Source organism: Oryzias latipes, chromosome 24, assembly GCF_002234675.1.
Source record: "Oryzias latipes chromosome 24, ASM223467v1".
In the NCBI taxonomy this organism is placed as follows: Eukaryota; Metazoa; Chordata; class Actinopteri; order Beloniformes; family Adrianichthyidae; genus Oryzias; species Oryzias latipes.
The window spans coordinates 9,168,854-9,194,986 of record NC_019882.2 but is presented as its reverse complement, the minus strand read 5'-3'; the positions used below and the strand labels follow the sequence as shown (position 1 = coordinate 9,194,986).

Sequence of the window (26,133 nt, the reverse complement as noted above, 5' to 3'; positions counted from 1 at the left end):
CCTTCAGAAAAATGTGGTAAAAGTCCCGAAACCAAACCAAAATGCAGCGGGCTGCTTCGGTTTCTGGGCTTCTTTTGTTCCCCTTTCTAATTGGATGTTTGTAGAATGAGAACGGCCACACAGGAAGAAAGGCAGAACTGTCAGGGTGACCAGGCTCAGCTGCATGAAAACGCCATTTCCTGTTTGCCGCCATGGCAACCACAGACCGAGGCTTTCCAAAGCGCGTCCAGAACACCTTTTATGATGTACACACACACACACACACACACACACGCACACACACACAGGCTGTGGAAACTATACTTACATGCTAACTCATTTCTCCACTCACATGCATGCCCAGACTGTCGTCATGTCCTTTTTTAACTTCACTTTATTTGTAAAACTCCAGACTTTTCCTTCTACATACAGTTTTTTGTTTTCTTTTTCATTACCTCCTTAAATATTTCATATTTTCCTCATCTCCCAACTTCTCCATGTTCTTTTCTTTTTTAAACTCTTCCGAATGGCCTATAATCGGACCCCGCCCTCCCCCCCCCCTCACCCTGTCATTATGCCTGTTGGCTTAGAGACCATTTAATTCCCGTGGCAACCCTCTAATTAGCCAGCCCCAAACACAGACGCTGCAGCAAGGGGTGTGGCCTAATGTGGTCGGGGGGGGGGGGGGGGGGGGGGGTGAAGCCAGCAAGACACCCAAACCTTTAAAACCTGTGACCTTTGTTTTCACAAACTTTCGATATTTTCCCAGCAACCTCAGCGTGGGACCTGAGATGTTGAGGTTGGCAGAGCTTGGTCTTCAGTTTTAGCGTCAACGCAAACAAAACGCTTCTGTTTACACACGTGCGATGCCAGCAGCACATGGGGGGACATTAAACAGCTAAAATAACTATGAACAAAACAGAAGGGGGGGGGGGGGGGGGGGGGGGCGGCATGTGGAAGTCAGCGAACAGAAGCTCCAAAAACATCCAACTGCTTAGATCTACATTTAATACTGAGATACTTGGACATGGTAGTGGTAGAGTAGATTTTTGGTGCATTAAGGTTTTTTCTTTTATTAAAAAATATACAACAACAATTTAATTTGCCTATTATTACAACACAGGTGTGCAAACACTTTCAAGGTCAGTTTTAAAGGTTTTCAAGCACATTTCTACAACTGTGGTTTATGCTCAGATTTGTGTAAAATATTTTCCGACATAATTATTTAAATGGTTGGATTGTCTGTTTTTTACAAGTTTTCTTAATATATTTTAATATATTTTCCTTCAAACTTTTTTACTGCCCATGCTTTTTCAGCTTTTGATTTAATGTTCATGTTATTTTACTTTATAAATCTATTTCTTAAACTCTCTTTTTATTTTTATTTTTTCCTCGAGTTGAGGGTTAGTTCATATAGCTTAGCAAAAAGAAAAACATATTTAATTTATATGTGTTATTGTCATAATTTTATTGTTTTCAATGTATTACATGATGAAGGATTAATAAAATTCTAATTATTTCGAGGATTTTAGTAATATTTGTGTGTATCAAATGCATCAATGCTGCTTTCCTCTTAATGTGATGGTAGTTTAATTAAATCCAGTGATAAGACACTTTTTATTAAATAGAAAGAAAAAAAAAAAAGAAAATAGGAAGGAGATACGCTTCAATAGTCTTCTGTTTAAGCTAAAAGTCAGATTTATTTTTTCATCCACCATTGTAGCGGACCTTTATCGTGAAATAATGATCTTTTATGCACTTAACAGAGCAACATTAGTTTTAAGCAGTTTCCAGAATGTTTTCAACAATTCCAGAATTCACTAACATTTATAGGAATTAAAGGCTGATTTTTGTTATGTTACAAACTAACGTTTCTACTGGTCATCTTGTTGGGTATTTGTTTGGTTTGCACCCATCCAGGTTCATGATTTGTGTTTAGCTTCAGTGAATCCTCATGGCGCTTTGCACAAAGGAGCTCTCACAGTGTGCGACATGTCAGAATGACATCAGAATACTCCAACAGCTGGTGAGAATTGATCCAAAGACGCACAGAGGAGATTCCAGCTCCTCCGGGGAGTTTCTGGTGACCGTCGTACTAGCAGTCCCAGACACAAAGAGGCCTTTCTGCGTAAGTCCGCTCACAAACCTGCTGCCAGATGTCCGAGCTGCCTGCGCAGCACGCCTGCCAGCATATGCAGGCACCAGTGTGAGCATTTGTGAACATATGGTTGCCCCCCGCCTCCATGCTCACCACCTCTGTAGAACGGTGACCCGCAGCACCCCCTCTTTAGCCCCATGGCGGGTCCAGACAGCCTTTTTCACTTTGAAATGTGTTGAATCAGCAAGAAGCATAAAGTACAGCTGTGTGTGTGTGTGTGTGTGTGTGGGTGTGTGTGTGTGTGTGTGTGTTGGTGATAACTAGCCGAACAAAGCTGGGATTTCAAGGCTGTTTCTGCTGGTAGCTTTGAGGCCAAAAAGGCCAGCTGGCCCCTCCACGGTCAGCAGGTCCCTCTGAGCTTCCTCGCTTTCTGTGAGAGACATTTTTTCTCTTCTTCATATGAATGTCACACCGGGAGCAGAAGGGCCCGACCACACACGCCGAAACAACACGCCGTTAGATCTCAGCTCCCATTTACTGACACAAATATATTTTATAGGGTTAAAACAAATATACTGATATCCAGTTGATCTTTACTTTACCTATTTCACCTTTGCTCAGTTTATTTTACTAGTTATGTGGAAACAAGTATTCACAAACAAACTAGGAGTTTCTTTAAAGTCAATTAAAGACATATTTAAATTGGTAAAAATAAGAATTTTCTGAGTTCTCTTCTTCATCGTCTCTGAATGATGGAAGAAGTTATTATTCTAATTAAACAGATATTTTCTAGAACAAAAACTTAAACCAAGACAAACTTTCCTAGTCTGGCTCTGCTTCTCATCTCAATGCATCAATAAACCAGTTTAGATTGGGTTTTAAAGTTGTTGTTTTTTTTGTTTCTTCTTGTTCTAAATGTATTTTATGATTTAGAATGACGTAAAAAAGCATTTTTAATCAACTGCATTTAAGACGCATATTAGTACTAGTGCCAGTATTAACGTTTTTTATCTGCAGGTCGGTTGCAGCTTTTTTGTTTATCATCAATGATTTAGCTTGTTTATTTTGTGTTTCTGGCAAATCTTAAAAACCTTTAGGTAGCTTTATTATTTTAAACCTGACTCCTGATTCATTTCAAACTAAAAACCAAGGAAAAGAGGGAAGGAAAGTCAGAGGAATGGATGAACCTCAAGAGTTTGAGTTCAAGTATCAGGTTACATTTGAGTCAAATACTGAGCTTCAAAGATCTGACCACATCAAAAAAACACATTCAGAGCTCAGTATTTCTGCATGCTAGTAAAAGGAATTGAGCTAAAATGTCTACATTTTTATTTAATTTTTAAAAACTTCAAACAATGGGGTCAAAAAATGTGACAAATCAACTTTTTTTTGATTTTCCATAACAAAGTTAACAAACTTTTTTCCAAAAAGTTGTAAAAATCTGTTTCAACTTGTTCCATACAGTAACGGGACTTTTAAAAAGTTCGCCTCCGGGAGTATGTTTTCTATGACAAAGCATCATATTGTAAGCAAGTCTTCTGACAAGGCTGCAGCTGGCTTCTGAGAGGATTTCTTTTGGGGGGGTGAGGGGGTGGAGTGTGTGTGCGCATATGTTTTGTGAACCAGACATCCTCCGCCCCCTTTTACCCCCAGCACTTCTGGTGCGAGGAATGTGTGGTCCGCCTCCTACGCTGGACGGCTGTGCCAACATTCCAGACAAACAGAAGAGGGGAAAGAAGAGGAGGTGGGAGACAGAGAGTACAAAATGGGTAGAAATCTGCTCCTAGTAATTAAACAGGGGGGGTGACATGATGTTAAAGAGGTGACTATTGTTTCTGTAACTGCCTCAATCATGGCTACCACATACACGCATGCTCAAATCATAAAAGCCTGAACAGAATTCCTGGAATACCACAGTTTAACTGGACTAAATCCTGATTTTCTTTGACAGACATGTACATGCTCACAAGGGTCTTCAAATGTCCAGTCTTGTCAACTATTACCAAACAGTCTGGTCCAAAATGGATAAACAATTTCAATGTGAGCACACAAGTTCAAGTCCTTAAAGAAAGATCTTGGGAGTTTGTTCAAACAAACTCCAGCCCAAAGCTGGGACCTGCAGCTGACATTTTCCACATCCAGAGAAGTGGAGGTGACAAATTCAGCAGCTCAGTGCGAGACAAACCTGCAAATGAGCTAAGATGGATACCAAAACTAAGAAATCCATCCAGTTTCTTCTGCTTGTCTGGTGATCGGGGGAAGAAGTCTTTATTAGACTGACCAAGCTTCTCCTTTTAGCTACGTCTTCTAGTTATTGTCACAAGATACAGATAAGTTCACCTGGCAACAAGGAGACAATCTGAACAGCATGTCCTGGCTTAGCGGCAAAGCCTCCTCCTGGTTGGACCAGCCCTTAGCTTCTTCCTAGGAACGTGTCCTGGTGACACTCTTGCTAGATATCCAGCCCAACTAGCTCCTTTTTTGTGTGGAAGAGTAGGAACTCTAGTCCAAGTTCCCTCTGAAAGCTAAGCTTTATAACCTATTTTTAAGCAGTCATGAAAAGGAACCTCATTCTGACCGCCTGCATCGGTGATCCACATCCCACAGCTCACACCCCAAGTTCAAAGCTCTCAGACCATTTGATGGCACATTAATAATCTTGAATTCAGACGAACTGAGTACGTAAACTTTCGATCTCTTGTGTAGAAATTTTGACGAATCAGCGGAGCATCAATAGGAAAAGACAGTCCAATGGACAAAAGTATTGGAAACATTATTTTTGTATTACCCCAAAAGGCAGTCACCAGAGAAGCACACATCAAAAAAACTGGTCTTCTTTACCTGGTGGCTTCCTGCTCCAGCCGGGACACATTGGGAACGAAGAACATGACTCCGAAAAAGAGCAAAGGTTCATTGCCAAACTTGTCCAGCTGCTTCTTGAGGGGTTTCTCAAGTTCCACCCAGCGCTGGGCCGGGGCCTGGGTCTTCCCGTGAAACCATAGCCCAAAGTAGTGCGTCTGCAGATGAAGCAGATATAGAGGGTGTGGGTTATTACGATGAACAAAGTATGGAGGAAGAGAGAGGAAACAAAGCAAAATTGTTCAAATGAAAGAATAAGTTTCTTAACAGATACATGTGCAGCGGCTAAGAAACAAATGAGATACTTTAAATGCAACAAGAAAATAACAGATAAGATGTTCACACTATATGTGAAAAATGTGCTTTATTTGAGTTAGAACTCTCAGGTAAACCTAGGTTCTCTTGTTGGGCCGACAGAGTTTAGATGAGTGTTTCCAACAGCCCAAATGAAGAGGAATGAGGGAGTTAACTCTAGTTTGGATCAAACAGCCCTAATGTTAATGCGGCGTAAAAACTTGATGATACGTTATGGATTGTTCGAGACATTACCCTGCTTATGTTATTGGTGAAATAGAGGAAAACTTGAGGAGGTGGACAGAAGTCATGGGCTTATCCAGTGTATACAGACTGGGTAACCCCATGACTTCCTGTTTGTATTTGAAAGAAAAAAAAAAAAATTCTGTCAATTCAACAAGTACCCACTAGGGGGCTTGTACAAAATAGTCAGTCTTCATCGACTCCGATGAAAACTAATCCAACTTTACAACCCAAAAGCTTGCAGACTGGTTTTAAAGACCTTTCCTTTTTACACCTCCAAGTAGATTTAAATGGTAAATGTGTAAATGTGTAAATGTCGCACACTTACCAAGCCATTTTCACCTTGATTAAGGCTCAAAGAGTTTTAAGGTCACAAGTTGCATTTACCATGGACAGACACATTCACACACTAATTGGGGCTCTACTGCCATGCAAGGTGCCAACTTGTATTCGCCCAGAGCAATGTGGGGCTTAGTGTCTTGCCCAAGGACACATCGACCCACGGGTGGGCAAGGCGGGAACTGACCATGTGACCTTCCAATCAGAGGTTGACCGCTCTACCTGTCCACCACAACCGCTCCAAATGTATTTTAATGTAACTTTGAGATAAAACAGTTTTTAATCAGAAATTTTGTCTTTTCATTGACTTGGGGACAGTCCAATCTTTATCTTAATAACAGTCATATTGGGTGTGTTCCAGCTACTGTACTGTCAATTCACTACAGTTTGTGCCACCAATTTTCCCATTTTTGAGAGTAGCGTGGAGTTGCAATGTCATCACAAGCTTTGTCCAGCTAAATTCTAGTCTTTACTTATCTCAAAAACAGGCCGTCACTGCATTTGTTGGATTTTCACTGTTAAAAGTCCATGGCAACATCTGCAACAGAAACTATAAGGACTCGTAGGAGTTCTTCACAATAAACAAACCATTTTGGCCGTAAGTTGCTATCACTGCTTACAGAAGATGGAAAAATGATTTTATATACCAGGAACCAGCTTTTAATCTGCTAAATCCGACAAAGAAGTTCATACATCCACTAATTCTGTGGTGTCACACCACCTTATTTATAAGATCACTAACACCTGGTAAATACCACAACACTGTCCGAGGGCGCATTCCACCATCATTCTCTACATTGTGTTGTTAGAAGCTCCAAAAGGTACAGACACGCTGTCGAACACACACACATTCATCAAACTCCCTCAAACTTCCGGCTAACACCCATGCACACATTCCTTCTGTGATCTCTGCCTTTAACAATTCGACCCTAAACTGTACAAGGCCTTGTTGCATTATCTGGATGACAAAAAAAAAAAAAGACTAAGCTAGGATGACAAAACAAATTTTGAGCAAAGTTATAAAAAAGTTTAGTTTTTTAAAGCTGGAAAATAAGAAGAGAGAGATGGTCATGCTTCATTAGAGACCAACAAAGAAGCTGTAGGAGAGACAACAGAGCTCAGAGAGATTTGCAAGGGTGTGGGGTTCAATGATTGACATTCTCCCAAGGAAAATCATTCCAATGTGTGTCCAACAGCAACAAAATCGACAAAATCTGAGGACTCCTGATATTAAAGTTGTACATCTTAAGTATCATCTGGTTACAGAAGAAAAGGTTTCACCTCCCGCAGTTCCAGTCTTTGGGCCACCGCCTCCAGACATTCCTGCCCTGTGCTCTCCACTGACAGGGTGCATTCAATCACATTGTTGTCCAGCAAGCGGATCCGTGTAACAAAATAGTTCTTGCTCAGGACATTGTAGCGCCGTGTACGCCGCAGCTTCAGCCCAAATGGCATGGCTGGTCAAGGTGGGGTCACGACTGAGTCAAGGGTCAAAAGTCACTCGAGATCAAGCGAGCGGAGAGCAGAGTGGGCGGGCTCTACGACCTGGCTGCTGGCCTCCTCACTCTCGCGCGACGCCAGCCACACCACCGGGTGGAGAGATGCACCCAGGCAAGGTGCTGGCCCATTCCCGAGGCTGTCCGGAGAAGAGGACGATGACGAGGAACAGATCACCAGGTCCTGTTCAAACAACAAAAATAACAATAAGTCTCAACGACAAACTTTCTCCATCCCACCATCCCAGCAACCCCCAGAAGCAAAAGCCAGACAAGCAAAAACAGAGAAATGCAAGGAGAAATTTGAAAACTGCAGTTTGACCAACTGCACTTTTTTCCAACCCTATGAGGCCCAGAGCTGGAAGACAGAGGCAGACTTGTAAGGTTTTGGATGAATGGACATCAAACAACCACACACAGACATCCAGTTGAACCCAGCAGCTAAGAACTAGGAGCAGCTAGGAACTAAGAGGGATTTTAAGTCTCATATTCGAGTGGGAGGCCTTTAATGTTCTCTCAGACTATCTGCTTAGCAGTGACTAAAGCTTTCCATGCAACGAACATCAAGAATCAACGTAAAGACACTACAACTTGAAGGAAAAAAGATCAAGTGTTAAAATGAAACATAACACATCGATTCTTTAATGTAGTTTTAGACACCCAAAATAATAAACTATGCTTATTCACTAAGAAAGGCTCTTACAAAAGGAAAATATTACAAATCTATAAATGAACACTAAAGGAACAGTATGAAAATTACGTTTAAGACTCAGAGGTATGTCCCATTAAGTCTTCAGCTAGCAGGAGCAAAGTCGGAGATAAGCGGAAGAATGGCATAGGAGGAGCAAAGATGGGGTGGATATGTTGCTTCTTGTCCCAAACTCTTGCAACGCGCTCCAGAGTCAGCTTGGATCAGCGCCCAGATTCCTCTCCAACCCTGACTGGAAAAACAAGAGCACACCTGACACAAGAATGCACCACAAAGAGGGATTGTGTATGTGAGCATTTGTGTCCATTAAGCCTGATTGAGTGGGAGCAAAAGACATAGCTTGAATGAAAGCTGTCATTAAGTCACAATCCAATCCAAACTTGCTCCACTCTTGTTTGTTTGAGAAGTTGTGGCGCTCTGGGAGCCCAAGCACATTCCTCACCTCTGAATCCCGTCTGGGAAGGCTCCCCCTACCTAGGAGCCGCATAATTCCCAAAGGTTTTATGGGAGCGTTCAAGAAAACACATGAAAAAGCTACACCAGGTAAGTAGTTTCCTTATAAATCAGCTTAACTTTGGGAAGTGTGCCCCGAGTCACCACATATATGAACTTTGTGACCCCTCCCCTTTGACACAGGCTTAAAAGATCACAGGTTAGCAGTAAAATGTTCCCAGAATTCCTCAGCAAACTCTTCCAAAAAACACAAGTGGTGAGAGGTGGATAAACATACAAAAAAGATGTGAGTAGACCTAGCTAGGCACATTACAAACAAATGCATGGCTCCCTTACTCAGACCAGGTTCTTTTAGAGGTTAGCCAAACAAGCAGATGGCATTTGGTGCAACTTTAAACCAGCAATCAGTGGCCTGGTTTGGGGGTGTGTGGTTCACTTAAGAAGACGCAGACAATAGTTTGGGAACACTGCTTGATGAGAAAATAAATAAATAAAAATAAAACAAGGCTGCAATGTTACACAACAGTTTTTTTCCCCCCACTGTTTATTTTCAGAGCACAAAAACAATCTTGCAAATTTGCACGCTGTAATTTTGTGGCGACCCAAGAAGGAAAACGAAGAGAGTTTTGGGGTTTTTTTGTTTTGTTTTTTCCAGGGCAGTTAAATGCGTCTTAAAATAATGCACATCTTTTGTTGTCTTTGCAGTCCCCCAAAAGTGACACAGCAAACCATGCTACCACATTTAAGAACACACACAAAAAAAAAACAAGGTTCTCAACCTGACCTTTCACCTTTTAAACCCAGGGTAAAGAATATAAATAAGGATTTGTTTGTTATCTGGAATAGCAAAGACTAAATCTTCAAAAAAAATCCTGATATATGCAGAAAAAGGCCATTTCGAAATGTTGTACAATTGTAGTAACTATGGCTGAATTTTTAATAACTGAAACATAACCGGTTACAAAATATGACACTTCCACCCCCATGCTTTGGATTGGTTTCTAGGACATTTGGTTACCTAAGGGTCCACTTTCACCCAGAAATAAATCACTTTGTAAATCAGTTTTGTTAGGTCCGTAAAAGCTGTTTTAACATTTTTTGTGTATTGAATTTAACAATTTTTGGAATTTCTCTAATAATATCTGTAACTTTCCCCCTAAAAACTACGGTACTTAAAAAATGAATTTCTCTAGAAAATCACAAGTGAATGGCTTTACATAAAACTTATGAATTTTATTAGTTTCATGGATTGATATAAATCCATTATTTATTATTAAACTCAACTTGATTGCAGAACATTACAAGAGCTTATCTCTCCTAGTCCAGTAATAAAATTTTTGTAATAATGATCCAATCCATAGTGCGGATGCTACGGTTTTATGAAGCACTTGACTTCAGTGTTTTGGAGAATAACACGAGCCATTTTCTCTGTACCGCACTCTGAGTCACCTCTGCACCCCGGCCCATGGACTACTCTCACAATCATGCTCCAAGAAAAAGCATAAGAAGAACCAAACGGACCAAACTTTGAGTTCAAAGGTGCTCGAATATGGCATGGATTGACTGATGCCAGTAGGCCCTAAATGTAAAGGAAGAAACAAATTGTTTCTCTGCAGACTTTCAATTAAAAAAATGTTGTTTTTGTTTCTATTTTTTTATGAACTTGATCCTTGCAGAGCAGAAGATAAAACCCTTATATTAATACCAAGCTTTGCAGTCTAATCTTGTACTGAACAGACGGATAAGTTAAACTATTTTACTGGAGAATAAAGAAACTTGTTAAAATCAGATCTAATTTGATCAGATGCTACTTACCCTCAAAATTCCTTTCAGTGATTTTGTTTTTGTTCCTATTCCTGGTGCAAACCATCTGATTTTTGAAAGAAGATTAAAAATGATTTGAAACAACTATTATATATTTCTGAAGCTTGACAGGTGTGCATCAGTAACTAAAGTAGGTGGGGTTAAGCAAGCAGTCATGCGTTACAAGCTGACAAAAGGTTATAAAATGAGCCAATAAAAGATGTTGACACAGGTTTCTCCCTCAGGGGGCAATGTTTTGCTGTGAGTCACCTTTCTACCCTTTCAGGTGGAGATGCTGCTTACAGGCTCGGAGTAAACCAAACAAAAACATGCTGGAACAAACACCACAGGTGGAACTGTTAAAAAGAGATGAAACCAAAAAGAAAGTTTGGGTCATAAAGTATTTTCTAATCCATCATTTTGCAGTGATGTACGACGTACACATGAGCTTCCCGACAGACCTCCTGTTGTGTGTTTGTCCCCCCTGCTCCTTTGTCAGGGCAGCGCTTCAGTCGCTGCGCACCATTCACTGCCACACAATGGTGGGAACAAAACAGCACTTTGTCACCTACTGCTAAGACCATTAGACGCGGGCCGCCAAGAGCAGAGGAAGCAAGTGTAGCATGCTTAACTCAATCAATCTGATCTCTGCTGCTCGTCTACGTCTGAAACGCTGATGCTCTGCCATCCCACTCTTTTTTTACACCCGACTGCTCCGGCAAAACAAACAGACTAAGTGCTTCACAGCTCGCAAGAATGTTTCCTTTGCGATGCTCTTTTTATTCTTTGGTCTATGAACCTAAACCACACCAGATTTAAGTAACGGAAGCGCAAAATGACAAGAATTTACCCTTTAAGAAAAAGTATAAGATTAAAGCCCATATTCTTCTACTAGCCAATTCCCAAAGACATTACTGTATTGGTTGAGATCAATTAGGCAATTATCAACAAAGTTGAAAACTACCAGTTTGATCTTTAAATAGGGTTGTGCCGATGGACGATATCATCGTCCATCGTGATGGGTGACTGACATCCCGATGGAGAGACCACCATCGTGATGCCACGCCCCCGCCACGTTGCGCGTCGACACCAGAAGCCGCGGTTACATGTACAAAATATCTTGATGGGATCAATGGTCGGATTAGAATCCAACCGTGTAGATGGGCCCAGAAAAATGTTTTCAGAATATAAAAACGTTCACTAAGGTCACAATTTCGGTCGGAATAAATCATTTGCACATGCGCAGTATTCGCACATGCGCAGTTTGAAAACCGGAAGGGGATACAACTTCCGCCGAGCGGCTTTTTTTCCAAACTTTATTGAATGTTACAATTCAATACAAAACGATAACAGCACCGAGCGGCTATATACATTGACATGTCAGCTCGGTAAAATACGAGATGATCTTCTAAACGTGCTTTTAATAATGTTACGGTTATTATGAAACATCTGTTCGCTCATCATTTGAATTTTAATCCATGTGGTCAGTGCTTTTTCTGAACGGAGCCAGGATTAGCAGTATGCTAACACGGGCTAACAACATTAGCTTTGGGTGGCGCTGCACGTAAACGTGTAAGAATAACATCAGCCTTTATTTAGTCGGGACACGACTGGAAACACAAATCCGCGTGATTGTTTGAATGTTTTCTAAGGACTGAGCGACATTTCTGCTTTGATGCTCAAACCGCTGTGTGTGCTGACGATACGAGCTGTGCTCAGACACACGTTTAGACCCGGTTCTGAGTTCGGTTGCTCGTACCCCTAGAGCTGCGGGACGGATCGCAGTCTTAAATCTCCCACACATACCGCTCATGTACCCCCCCCCCCCCTTCCCATCAAACACAAAGCTGTAAATCCGCACTCCGCCGGTCCACTTCGCTAAGTGCGGGAGCGGACTACTTCTTTTCTATCTTGCTTGTTACTTTTTCTGTTAAAGTCACTTCCCTCAGTTTATACTGGATCATCGCGGATTAACCATTAGTTGGGAAATAAAATGAAAAAAGCAAAATAACGAATAGCAGTTATATAAGAACGAAAAATGTAAAAATACCCCCCCCCCCCCCCGCCCCCGACGATATCATCGTCCATCCCGATGGTTGACAGCAAACATCGTCAACGGCCAAATTAGGGGACATCGCCCAACCCTATCTTTAAACTTTGTCTACGATTCAATGTCGAGCCACCTTAAGACCTTTAGCATAATTACAACATCTAACAATAGATGGGACATTGGTTCCCTTTTTGTGGTACATAATAGGTCAGTTCGTAAGGTATCCACTAAGGGGCATCTTATTCAATCAAGGTAGTCCCAAAGCACTCCAATGTACATTGGTCCAACCTCTCAGCGGAGAGAGAAGTACTTAAAAAAAAAACATCCAAAAAACTTGGTCCGGAAGGTTTACCAACGAGTGGTCAGCTTTAACCCTTTAACATCAGAGATGTCACCAGCGACACCCAAGTACACTCTTTGACGTCCAGTAACTAAACTAAAATTCCCTTCGGGGATTAATAAAGTTGATCTTGAATCTTGAATCTTAAGTTCTCAACCGTTCACAATCCACGCGGATCAGCCGAAAAAAAGCAGCTTTTCATTTTGGCTTTGCACCGATATGGAAAACTTTACATTAGTAAAGTGTTGCGTAATGGTGCAAAGCTGGATTTTCTCATGACAGAGTCAACTGATTTATGTAGATTGGGTAAGAACTTCCTTGCTATGGTTGAATATCGGCACAAGGCTGCTTTCCTGCACTGAAGAATCTGCTGGAATACCGGCAATTGCGTAAATGGTTAAAGAGTTACGGCAGTCAAAAGATTTAAAGCTTTAAAGGATTTAAAATGCCCATAAAAAGGTTATGGGTAGACTCACACTGGATCCGTATAGCGTCCCAGTACATTTCACTGCCAAAATGCAGTTTGTTGGTTTGGCTACTGCGACTGTTTTGTGTTCAGGTGCCATGGGCGGTTCGCAGAAGTGATTCACAGCTGGATTCAGGAGACTGAATGTCATCCATGTGTTGCTTTGATATAAAAGTCGATTTAGCCTAAACAACCCACATCCAAAATGTATACTCCCAAATGCTCATAAAGACCAACTAACAAACGTTAAGTACTCGATATGTATTAAGGTCAATGCGATAGTTCCACCACCTCCTGAACAGCTGATCCTGCCTTTTTGCCCTTTTTGTCTTGTAGAGGCAGAGTATTGGAATGAAAAGAATGAAAGAGGCCATTTGATCTGTAAAAGTGTTGGACATATTTTGCTGTTAAAACAGAAGGTTGTGGATCTTCTGACACACAATATGTGCATTTGTGTAAACCACTTCTGTAATTTAGGCTAAACTTGATTTATATTCATTACATTTGTTTGTGAATGTGTGTGTGCATGGGTGTGTGATCGTGGTCCTGCGGCAGACTGACGACCCCAGCCTTCACCCAAAAGTGGCAGGGATAGGCTCCAGCAGCCATGTGACCCCGAACGGGAACTAACCATACAGAAGATGAATGAATGAACGAACATTTGTATTTTCTTTTTTTTTTTTTTCGTTGGACTGGACAGAAAAGAAGAAGAGGAAAGAAGGAAGGGATGTCAGTGACAGGGGGTAAGGGCACAGAAGAATGGGGGAAAGGGGGGGTGAGGAGATCTGGAGGATGATTACAGAGGTGGAGGTGGTCTTTTAATCCTTAAGCAACAAGATTTACATCAAAAGTGTTTTAATAACTGTTAGAGTCCCACTCGGATCATCTTATGATCCATTTTCAAAGTGTTCCTAGTGGTCTTTTAATTATGATTATGCTGTTTTTAGCCTAAATCAAAAAACCTGTGTGGTTCTATAGAACATAGTTTCTGCAGAGCAGCAGTAGTCCATCAGAAATTTTGCCTCTGAGTTGTGGGCAGAACAGTGGGTGCGGCGTAAGACATCCCCCTTCCCTTCATCCATCCGTTTACGTGCTCATTGGCTAGCGTGCAGCCCCTCACAACCCCAACCAAACATTATTGCTGCATGGCGAAATGGCGAGCAATATTGAAGCTATCCAGCTGTACGGTTTTGAGCCAGATTCCAGCTCAGACGAGGAAAAACAAAGATCAACATATAATTTCTTCATTGCGATAGAAACTGAAACACGCAAACTCCACACAGAAGAACCACGGTCTATAAAGCACCAGTGACCCCGCCTCACACTCTGCCCATTAAGACTTCCTTAACCTACATCACTTCATTTGAACTTTTGCTGGTTTCCCCATGTACTGCTCTAAACCAAGCTAAAACAGAAGAATTTGAAAATACTATTACAGCCAGATTCGATCTGGTATGCCTAAAACCTTCTTAGGACTTCGTGTGCTCCACTTGCTTATGGCTCAGGTCAGCATCGAGATGTTTTGGAAACACAGTTTTGCAGCTCTCAGGCATACCAGGGCACTTTAGCTTAAGTTTGTCTGGACTACAGTAGATCAGGGGTGTGGTATACTGACTAAAATTCATATGTACACCAGGAGTTCTAGACACTTAGTTTTATTTATGACAGAAAAATGGATTGCATCAGAGCAAAATTTATCTATCGAGTCATATGGAAGAATTTCTGCACAACCAGCACCAAATCTTTTATAGTTATGGCTTTGTGGAGTTTATTGCTTTAAAAAAAAAACTTTCTGATGACAAAATATGATCTACAAACATACCTTTTTGTTCACAAAGGCCCAGACATGTTGCTGCTGCGCGCACAAGCATGCCGTCTGCTGCTGCGCACAAACACGAGCAGCTGCAAACAGATGGCGCAGGCAGCCAGACAGTGTTTCTAACAGGCGCATCTGCTTTCTCACTTTCCAGAAAACCCCCCCCTTCCCTTTATTTTTGTCTCCTAATCCATCCTGAAGACAAAGCTACACACATTCTATGACAAAACAGGGAAACTGAAACAGAGGGGAGGATTTCTCTTCAAATACTCTTTATATGGAGCAATACCACTATAAAATAAACTTAACTGCAATAATGTTTTTACCGTTAGGTCATGTTTCATCAAAAAAAAAATTAAATGTGCGAGACAAAAAGGCTGTTATTTACTCATATGTGCATGTTTATATTGAAGAATTACTACTCAATTCCAAAAACTATGAAAAAAATGGTTCTGGGGTTCACCTTTAAAAAAAAAAAAAAAGACATCTTTCAAAACAAAATACAGATGTAATCATAAATCAAGAGAACAAGGAAAGAACCAAACCATCTTGAGAAACTTTGATTCAAATAAACCATAAGGGCTTTGCTGATATACATTTTTTAAAGAAATTGTATCTATTTTTATTTTTTAAGTACCAATCAATTCATAAGATCCTTCATTGTTTTTTTTATACCATTTCTTGCAACTCTACAGCCATAAAAAGCTGTGCGGTTGGTTTTTTTAATGTAGTAATGTTGCCTTTTTTGTTTTTACCCTTTGACCCCTATTGATGCAAAAAAATGTATTCTCAAAAGTTACCTCAACTTAGCATCTACATGAAACTAATAACCAACGTAAGTTAAAATTGGTTGGAAAGTTGAAAACAAATTTAGGTTAGACACTAAAAAACACTTGTAACCCTAACAGTCATAGTTTCTGTTTTTGCCTTTACATGATATTTTTGTGTTCATCACTATAAAAGATTGTTTTGTGTACAATTGATTGTTTAAATCTATCAAAAACAGCAAAGTCACAGACACCAAAAACTGTCTCAATAAACCACACCTGAAAAAAAGAAATCTGAAGCACAATATCCACCGAATTCAAACAATATTTGCAATAATGTCACATGTTTTTTTGGCAGAAAAACAGCAATAGTTTACTCATGGGGGCTGAAGTTGATAGGGAAAGCCTATCTAAATGAAAGTGTTTTCTTTACACTGATTTTCTGCAGCTCTGCAGACGGAATCAGGATGATATGGAGAGCAGACCCTTGATACATCCGAGTGATTTACGTGTGATCGGGTTTCCTCGAAACACGCACACACAAAAAACTGCTGATTCCCAGCAGTTCAGTGAGAAAAGCTCCAGATAAGCCGTGGATTTCAGAGCAGAGGGGATGCGTCACTGGGAACTCTCCTGCCTTATCGTGTTGGTACAGTTGGTCATGAGGGGAGTAAACACGGATGGTCACACTGATTGCGGCAGCTTTCCACGATCTGCAGCGGAGAATTGGGACCCTTCATTGTCAGCCAAACCATGCTCCTCTTCACATTTTCCATACCCCCACAACCCCCACCCCATGATAAAAACCACATCACACTCACAACCGTGCACATGTGTGCACTCAAGCGCCAAAACGCCCGTTTCTCACGGCTGGGCCCCCAGGCAAGCACACACTTTACAGGCCCGTGAAAGCAGCACCTCTCTTGCATCTCAGCCCATCACAGCACACGTCGAAAAGCGGACGAAAACTGTCTCTGCGCGGAGTCAAAACAAGCTGATGTGGGCCGCATCACGGGAGAAGTCACGTGTTTGTGATCCCGGCTGATTGGGGAGGTGGAGGAGGAGGTATGTTCTGCTGCAAGAGACATAGCCGGCGGTGACTGACAATTCGCGTGAAGCACCTGGTGCAGGACGGGAGAGGTGAACAGGTCGCTACATGCTCTCTGCTCTGTTATTGTGCACAGCAGGATGACGAAGGGAGCAGGGAGCACATAGCCTACGACAAAAGGCTCAGATGCCCATTCAAGTCAAACACCAGAAAGCAGGCAGCATGTTTCACTGTACACTGATTATTAACGGTTTATGGGCAAGTTTGGAACAACTAGGTATTTAAAAATGGATGAAATGATCCGATTAATATGTTTTCTTAAAAGAAGACCAACAAAACTACCGAGACAAAGCTACTTCTTGTTGTTTTTTAAGCAACTATGTGGTATAATCTGCTCTCATATCTGAAAAAAAAAGCTTTAAATGAAGTAAATTACAATGAGACCTTTAGAAAATATTCAAATTATTATATATACAGATTGCATGCACTGCAACTGGTTCTCTGTCAACTCATTTACAAAAAAGGACCTTGTGTCCTTGTGGGCATGTTAAAATGGGTTCAATCTAGAATTTTTAACCCAGTTATACAAGTCAAATGTGCAGAAAAAGGTTTAAACTTAGCTTTTTTCCTATCCACTGGTCTTCAAAGTACTTTCTCCCTGCTTCTTGTCTACATTTTGGCACATACTTGAAAAAGTCTTAATATTTATTGACACTGATGAGTGAGCCGCCATGACACTCAACCCAGCTCACCAGACATAATTGAGGGTTCAAGGGTCATGTCCAAGGATACCTTAACATGTTGCTAGTTGGGAGCTGACTAATCTGCCCCTGACCCACAAGCAAAAAAAAAAAAAAGTTGTGATGTTTTTATTTAATAGAGTAAATATATAAATCAACTAAAACCCTAAACCAAACAGCATCTTCTTCATCAACTAATGAAGTTTATTTCCAATCTGAAGCCACGACGTTAAAAAATTACTTAGGTTAATTGATGTCAGGTCTGTGACACAATTATCATAAAAATGAATGTCTTGTAGAGGCAGAGTATTGGAATGAAAAGAATGAAAGAGGCCATTTGATCTGTAAAAGTGTTGGACATATTTTGCTGTTAAAACAGAAGGTTGTGGATCTTCTGACACACAATATGTGCATTTGTGTAAACCACTTCTGTAATTTAGGCTAAACTTGATTTATATTCATTACATTTGTTTGTGAATGTGCGTGTGCATGGGTGTGTGATCGTGGTCCTGCGGCAGACTGACGACCCCAGCCTTCACCCAAAAGTGGCAGGGATAGGCTCCAGCAGCCATGTGACCCCGAACGGGAGCTAACTATACAGAAGATGAATGAATGAACGAACATTTGTATTTTCTTTTTTTTTTTTTCGTTGGACTGGACAGAAAAGAAGAAGAGGAAAGAAGGAAGGGATGTCAGTGACAGGGGGTAAGGGCACAGAAGAATGGGGGAAAGGGGGGGTGAGGAGATCTGGAGGATGATTACAGAGGTGGAGGTGGTCTTTTAATCCTTAAGCAACAAGATTTACATCAAAAGTGTTTTAATAACTGTTAGAGTCCCACTCGGATCATCTTATGATCCATTTTCAAAGCGTTCCCAGTCGTCTCTTAATTATGATTATGCCGTTTTTAGCCTAAATCAAAAAACCTGTGTGGTTCTATAGAACATAGTTTCTGCAGAGCAGCAGTAGTCCATCAGAAATTTTGCCTCTGAGTTGTGGGCAGAACAGTGGGTGCGGCGTAAGACATCCCCCTTCCCTTCATCCATCCGTTTACGTGCTCTTTGGCTAGCGTGCAGCCCCTCACAACCCCAACCAAACATTATTGCTGCATGGCGAAATGGCGAGCAATATTGAAGCTATCCAGCTGTACGGTTTTGAGCCAGATTCCAGCTCAGACGAGGAAAAACAAAGATCAACATGGATGCATCAGAATGAAAAAAGCAAAATAACGAATAGCAGTTATATAAGAACGAAAAATGTAAAAATACCCCCCCCCCCCCGCCCCCGACGATATCATCGTCCATCCCGATGGTTGACAGCAAACATCGTCAACGGCCAAATTAGGGGACATCGCCCAACCCTATCTTTAAACTTTGTCTACGATTCAATGTCGAGCCACCTTAAGACCTTTAGCATAATTACAACATCTAACAATAGATGGGACATTGGTTCCCTTTTTGTGGTACATAATAGGTCAGTTCGTAAGGTATCCACTAAGGGGCATCTTATTCAATCAAGGTAGTCCCAAAGCACTCCAATGTACATTGGTCCAACCTCTCAGCGGAGAGAGAAGTACTTAAAAAAAAAACATCCAAAAAACTTGGTCCGGAAGGTTTACCAACGAGTGGTCAGCTTTAACCCTTTAACATCAGAGATGTCACCAGCGACACCCAAGTACACTCTTTGACGTCCAGTAACTAAACTAAAATTCCCTTCGGGGATTAATAAAGTTGATCTTGAATCTTGAATCTTAAGTTCTCAACCGTTCACAATCCACGCGGATCAGCCGAAAAAAAGCAGCTTTTCATTTTGGCTTTGCACCGATATGGAAAACTTTACATTAGTAAAGTGTTGCGTAATGGTGCAAAGCTGGATTTTCTCATGACAGAGTCAACTGATTTATGTAGATTGGGTAAGAACTTCCTTGCTATGGTTGAATATCGGCACAAGGCTGCTTTCCTGCACTGAAGAATCTGCTGGAATACCGGCAATTGCGTAAATGGTTAAAGAGTTACGGCAGTCAAAAGATTTAAAGCTTTAAAGGATTTAAAATGCCCATAAAAAGGTTATGGGTAGACTCACACTGGATCCGTATAGCGTCCCAGTACATTTCACTGCCAAAATGCAGTTTGTTGGTTTGGCTACTGCGACTGTTTTGTGTTCAGGTGCCATGGGCGGTTCGCAGAAGTGATTCACAGCTGGATTCAGGAGACTGAATGTCATCCATGTGTTGCTTTGATATAAAAGTCGATTTAGCCTAAACAACCCACATCCAAAATGTATACTCCCAAATGCTCATAAAGACCAACTAACAAACGTTAAGTACTCGATATGTATTAAGGTCAATGCGATAGTTCCACCACCTCCTGAACAGCTGATCCTGCCTTTTTGCCCTTTTTGTCTTGTAGAGGCAGAGTATTGGAATGAAAAGAATGAAAGAGGCCATTTGATCTGTAAAAGTGTTGGACATATTTTGCTGTTAAAACAGAAGGTTGTGGATCTTCTGACACACAATATGTGCATTTGTGTAAACCACTTCTGTAATTTAGGCTAAACTTGATTTATATTCATTACATTTGTTTGTGAATGTGTGTGTGCATGGGTGTGTGATCGTGGTCCTGCGGCAGACTGACGACCCCAGCCTTCACCCAAAAGTGGCAGGGATAGGCTCCAGCAGCCATGTGACCCCGAACGGGAACTAACCATACAGAAGATGAATGAATGAACGAACATTTGTATTTTCTTTTTTTTTTTTTTCGTTGGACTGGACAGAAAAGAAGAAGAGGAAAGAAGGAAGGGATGTCAGTGACAGGGGGTAAGGGCACAGAAGAATGGGGGAAAGGGGGGGTGAGGAGATCTGGAGGATGATTACAGAGGTGGAGGTGGTCTTTTAATCCTTAAGCAACAAGATTTACATCAAAAGTGTTTTAATAACTGTTAGAGTCCCACTCGGATCATCTTATGATCCATTTTCAAAGTGTTCCTAGTGGTCTTTTAATTATGATTATGCTGTTTTTAGCCTAAATCAAAAAACCTGTGTGGTTCTATAGAACATAGTTTCTGCAGAGCAGCAGTAGTCCATCAGAAATTTTGCCTCTGAGTTGTGGGCAGAACAGTGGGTGCGGCGTAAGACATCCCCCTTCCCTTCATCCATCCGTTTACGTGCTCATTGGCTAGCGTGCAGCCCCTCACAACCCCAACCAAACATTATTGCTGCATGGCGAAATGGCGAGCAATATTGAAGCTATCCAGCTGTACGGTTTTGAGCCAGATTCCAGCTCAGACGAGGAAAAACAAAGATCAACATATAATTTCTTCATTGCGATAGAAACTGAAACACGCAAACTCCACACAGAAGAACCACGGTCTATAAAGCACCAGTGACCCCGCCTCACACTCTGCCCATTAAGACTTCCTTAACCTACATCACTTCATTTGAACTTTTGCTGGTTTCCCCATGTACTGCTCTAAACCAAGCTAAAACAGAAGAATTTGAAAATACTATTACAGCCAGATTCGATCTGGTATGCCTAAAACCTTCTTAGGACTTCGTGTGCTCCACTTGCTTATGGCTCAGGTCAGCATCGAGATGTTTTGGAAACACAGTTTTGCAGCTCTCAGGCATACCAGGGCACTTTAGCTTAAGTTTGTCTGGACTACAGTAGATCAGGGGTGTGGTATACTGACTAAAATTCATATGTACACCAGGAGTTCTAGACACTTAGTTTTATTTATGACAGAAAAATGGATTGCATCAGAGCAAAATTTATCTATCGAGTCATATGGAAGAATTTCTGCACAACCAGCACCAAATCTTTTATAGTTATGGCTTTGTGGAGTTTATTGCTTTAAAAAAAAAACTTTCTGATGACAAAATATGATCTACAAACATACCTTTTTGTTCACAAAGGCCCAGACATGTTGCTGCTGCGCGCACAAGCATGCCGTCTGCTGCTGCGCACAAACACGAGCAGCTGCAAACAGATGGCGCAGGCAGCCAGACAGTGTTTCTAACAGGCGCATCTGCTTTCTCACTTTCCAGAAAACCCCCCCCTTCCCTTTATTTTTGTCTCCTAATCCATCCTGAAGACAAAGCTACACACATTCTATGACAAAACAGGGAAACTGAAACAGAGGGGAGGATTTCTCTTCAAATACTCTTTATATGGAGCAATACCACTATAAAATAAACTTAACTGCAATAATGTTTTTACCGTTAGGTCATGTTTCATCAAAAAAAAAATTAAATGTGCGAGACAAAAAGGCTGTTATTTACTCATATGTGCATGTTTATATTGAAGAATTACTACTCAATTCCAAAAACTATGAAAAAAATGGTTCTGGGGTTCACCTTTAAAAAAAAAAAAAAAGACATCTTTCAAAACAAAATACAGATGTAATCATAAATCAAGAGAACAAGGAAAGAACCAAACCATCTTGAGAAACTTTGATTCAAATAAACCATAAGGGCTTTGCTGATATACATTTTTTAAAGAAATTGTATCTATTTTTATTTTTTAAGTACCAATCAATTCATAAGATCCTTCATTGTTTTTTTTATACCATTTCTTGCAACTCTACAGCCATAAAAAGCTGTGCGGTTGGTTTTTTTAATGTAGTAATGTTGCCTTTTTTGTTTTTACCCTTTGACCCCTATTGATGCAAAAAAATGTATTCTCAAAAGTTACCTCAACTTAGCATCTACATGAAACTAATAACCAACGTAAGTTAAAATTGGTTGGAAAGTTGAAAACAAATTTAGGTTAGACACTAAAAAACACTTGTAACCCTAACAGTCATAGTTTCTGTTTTTGCCTTTACATGATATTTTTGTGTTCATCACTATAAAAGATTGTTTTGTGTACAATTGATTGTTTAAATCTATCAAAAACAGCAAAGTCACAGACACCAAAAACTGTCTCAATAAACCACACCTGAAAAAAAGAAATCTGAAGCACAATATCCACCGAATTCAAACAATATTTGCAATAATGTCACATGTTTTTTTGGCAGAAAAACAGCAATAGTTTACTCATGGGGGCTGAAGTTGATAGGGAAAGCCTATCTAAATGAAAGTGTTTTCTTTACACTGATTTTCTGCAGCTCTGCAGACGGAATCAGGATGATATGGAGAGCAGACCCTTGATACATCCGAGTGATTTACGTGTGATCGGGTTTCCTCGAAACACGCACACAAAAAAAACTGCTGATTCCCAGCAGTTCAGTGAGAAAAGCTCCAGATAAGCCGTGGATTTCAGAGCAGAGGGGATGCGTCACTGGGAACTCTCCTGCCTTATCGTGTTGGTACAGTTGGTCATGAGGGGAGTAAACACGGATGGTCACACTGATTGCGGCAGCTTTCCACGATCTGCAGCGGAGAATTGGGACCCTTCATTGTCAGCCAAACCATGCTCCTCTTCACATTTTCCATACCCCCACAACCCCCACCCCATGATAAAAACCACATCACACTCACAACCGTGCACATGTGTGCACTCAAGCGCCAAAACGCCCGTTTCTCACGGCTGGGCCCCCAGGCAAGCACACACTTTACAGGCCCGTGAAAGCAGCACCTCTCTTGCATCTCAGCCCATCACAGCACACGTCGAAAAGCGGACGAAAACTGTCTCTGCGCGGAGTCAAAACAAGCTGATGTGGGCCGCATCACGGGAGAAGTCACGTGTTTGTGATCCCGGCTGATTGGGGAGGTGGAGGAGGAGGTATGTTCTGCTGCAAGAGACATAGCCGGCGGTGACTGACAATTCGCGTGAAGCACCTGGTGCAGGACGGGAGAGGTGAACAGGTCGCTACATGCTCTCTGCTCTGTTATTGTGCACAGCAGGATGACGAAGGGAGCAGGGAGCACATAGCCTACGACAAAAGGCTCAGATGCCCATTCAAGTCAAACACCAGAAAGCAGGCAGCATGTTTCACTGTACACTGATTATTAACGGTTTATGGGCAAGTTTGGAACAACTAGGTATTTAAAAATGGATGAAATGATCCGATTAATATGTTTTCTTAAAAGAAGACCAACAAAACTACCGAGACAAAGCTACTTCTTGTTGTTTTTTAAGCAACTATGTGGTATAATCTGCTCTCATATCTGAAAAAAAAAGCTTTAAATGAAGTAAATTACAATGAGACCTTTAGAAAATATTCAAATTATTATATATACAGATTGCATGCACTGCAACTGGTTCTCTGTCAACTCATTTACAAAAAAGGACCTTGTGTCCTTGTGGGCATGTTAAAATGGGTTCAATCTAGAATTTTTAACCCAGTTATACAAGTCAAATGTGCAGAAAAAGGTTTAAACTTAGCTTTTTTCCTATCCACTGGTCTTCAAAGTACTTTCTCCCTGCTTCTTGTCTACATTTTGGCACATACTTGAAAAAGTCTTAATATTTATTGACACTGATGAGTGAGCCGCCATGACACTCAACCCAGCTCACCAGACATAATTGAGGGTTCAAGGGTCATGTCCAAGGATACCTTAACATGTTGCTAGTTGGGAGCTGACTAATCTGCCCCTGACCCACAAGCAAAAAAAAAAAAAAGTTGTGATGTTTTTATTTAATAGAGTAAATATATAAATCAACTAAAACCCTAAACCAAACAGCATCTTCTTCATCAACTAATGAAGTTTATTTCCAATCTGAAGCCACGACGTTAAAAAATTACTTAGGTTAATTGATGTCAGGTCTGTGACACAATTATCATAAAAATGAATGTCTTGTAGAGGCAGAGTATTGGAATGAAAAGAATGAAAGAGGCCATTTGATCTGTAAAAGTGTTGGACATATTTTGCTGTTAAAACAGAAGGTTGTGGATCTTCTGACACACAATATGTGCATTTGTGTAAACCACTTCTGTAATTTAGGCTAAACTTGATTTATATTCATTACATTTGTTTGTGAATGTGCGTGTGCATGGGTGTGTGATCGTGGTCCTGCGGCAGACTGACGACCCCAGCCTTCACCCAAAAGTGGCAGGGATAGGCTCCAGCAGCCATGTGACCCCGAACGGGAGCTAACTATACAGAAGATGAATGAATGAACGAACATTTGTATTTTCTTTTTTTTTTTTTCGTTGGACTGGACAGAAAAGAAGAAGAGGAAAGAAGGAAGGGATGTCAGTGACAGGGGGTAAGGGCACAGAAGAATGGGGGAAAGGGGGGGTGAGGAGATCTGGAGGATGATTACAGAGGTGGAGGTGGTCTTTTAATCCTTAAGCAACAAGATTTACATCAAAAGTGTTTTAATAACTGTTAGAGTCCCACTCGGATCATCTTATGATCCATTTTCAAAGCGTTCCCAGTCGTCTCTTAATTATGATTATGCCGTTTTTAGCCTAAATCAAAAAACCTGTGTGGTTCTATAGAACATAGTTTCTGCAGAGCAGCAGTAGTCCATCAGAAATTTTGCCTCTGAGTTGTGGGCAGAACAGTGGGTGCGGCGTAAGACATCCCCCTTCCCTTCATCCATCCGTTTACGTGCTCTTTGGCTAGCGTGCAGCCCCTCACAACCCCAACCAAACATTATTGCTGCATGGCGAAATGGCGAGCAATATTGAAGCTATCCAGCTGTACGGTTTTGAGCCAGATTCCAGCTCAGACGAGGAAAAACAAAGATCAACATGGATGCATCAGAAGGGAGCGGAGAAGGCAGTCTAAGGACTCCTGATTCACAAATGTTTCTCTTTTGGCTTTTCCCATCAGGGGTCGCCACAGCGAACGAGTCGCATAGTAAACTTGGCAATGTTTTACGCCGGATGCCCTTCCTGACGCAACCCTCTCAAAGCAAACGGGCTTGGGACCGGCACAGAAGGGAACAGGGAGCAGCCCGAAGTCGAACCCTGGTTTTCACGGACGGAAGGCGCCGCAAACCAGCACGAGCTAAACCGGCTCCCCTCCTGATTCACAAATATTTTAATTAAAAAAAAAAATTCAGAATTGAAACTTTAAGCTAGATTTTTTTTCAATATTTCCTCATGAGAAAAACACCACAAGAACATGGTAAAAAAATAACTAAAAACACGGCCTTTAAATACTTTTAAAAAACATTCCTCAACACCAAACTGTAGATGGGTTAGAAGTTTTATTTTCTACAAAGCAGAAGATAAACAAACAATTTAGAGAAACTGAAGAAATCTCTGTGTGTCAGGGACAATTTAAGACAACATTCCTTGTGATTGTGTCGATGATGCTGCCAAATGATTCAAGGAAGCAGAAAGGTTTGAGGGTGAGCCCAAAAGCTCCATCCTGCAGAAAGGAAGCCACAGGGCCCAGAAGCAGTGTGTCATTAGGTCAAGATTCATTTAAAAAGGAGCCGTTTCAAAGTGGAACAGTGTTCTGAGGTCAGACGAGTCCACATGTGATGGTCTTGTTGGTAATCAGACGCCATGTCACTGACAGACCCGTCAGTGTGCTCTCTGCGCTCTATTCAAAGCCGCCATCCTTGGCAGTATGGGGAGGCAAAAATGCTTCTATTGATCCCCATTTGGACCAACCGTTCGGTCCGTCTGTTTCTTCAACAGTGGCCGGAGTGGTGCTTTAGTGATAACAGTGACCACTGATGCCCGTTTTCTTCTGCTTGCCAAAAGCATTCGGCCAAAATGACATTTATGTTTGCAC

The 26,133-nt window shown here is 41.3% G+C and overlaps 1 protein-coding gene across 1 annotated transcript in view; it reads right to left on the bottom strand.

Moving 5' to 3' along the window:
- The window catches only part of ptpn14 (protein tyrosine phosphatase, non-receptor type 14), a 41,703-nt gene that overhangs the window by 14,209 nt on the left and 1,361 nt on the right, over nt 1-26,133 (bottom strand). Inside the window, exons 2-3 of the mRNA XM_023953197.1 lie at nt 7,094-7,492; nt 4,919-5,094 (exon numbers count right to left, since the gene is read on the bottom strand). Of these exons, the coding sequence (XP_023808965.1) occupies nt 4,919-5,094; nt 7,094-7,267 (350 nt within the window). The 5' untranslated portion in view covers nt 7,268-7,492. The remainder of the gene's footprint in view (nt 1-4,918; nt 5,095-7,093; nt 7,493-26,133) is intronic.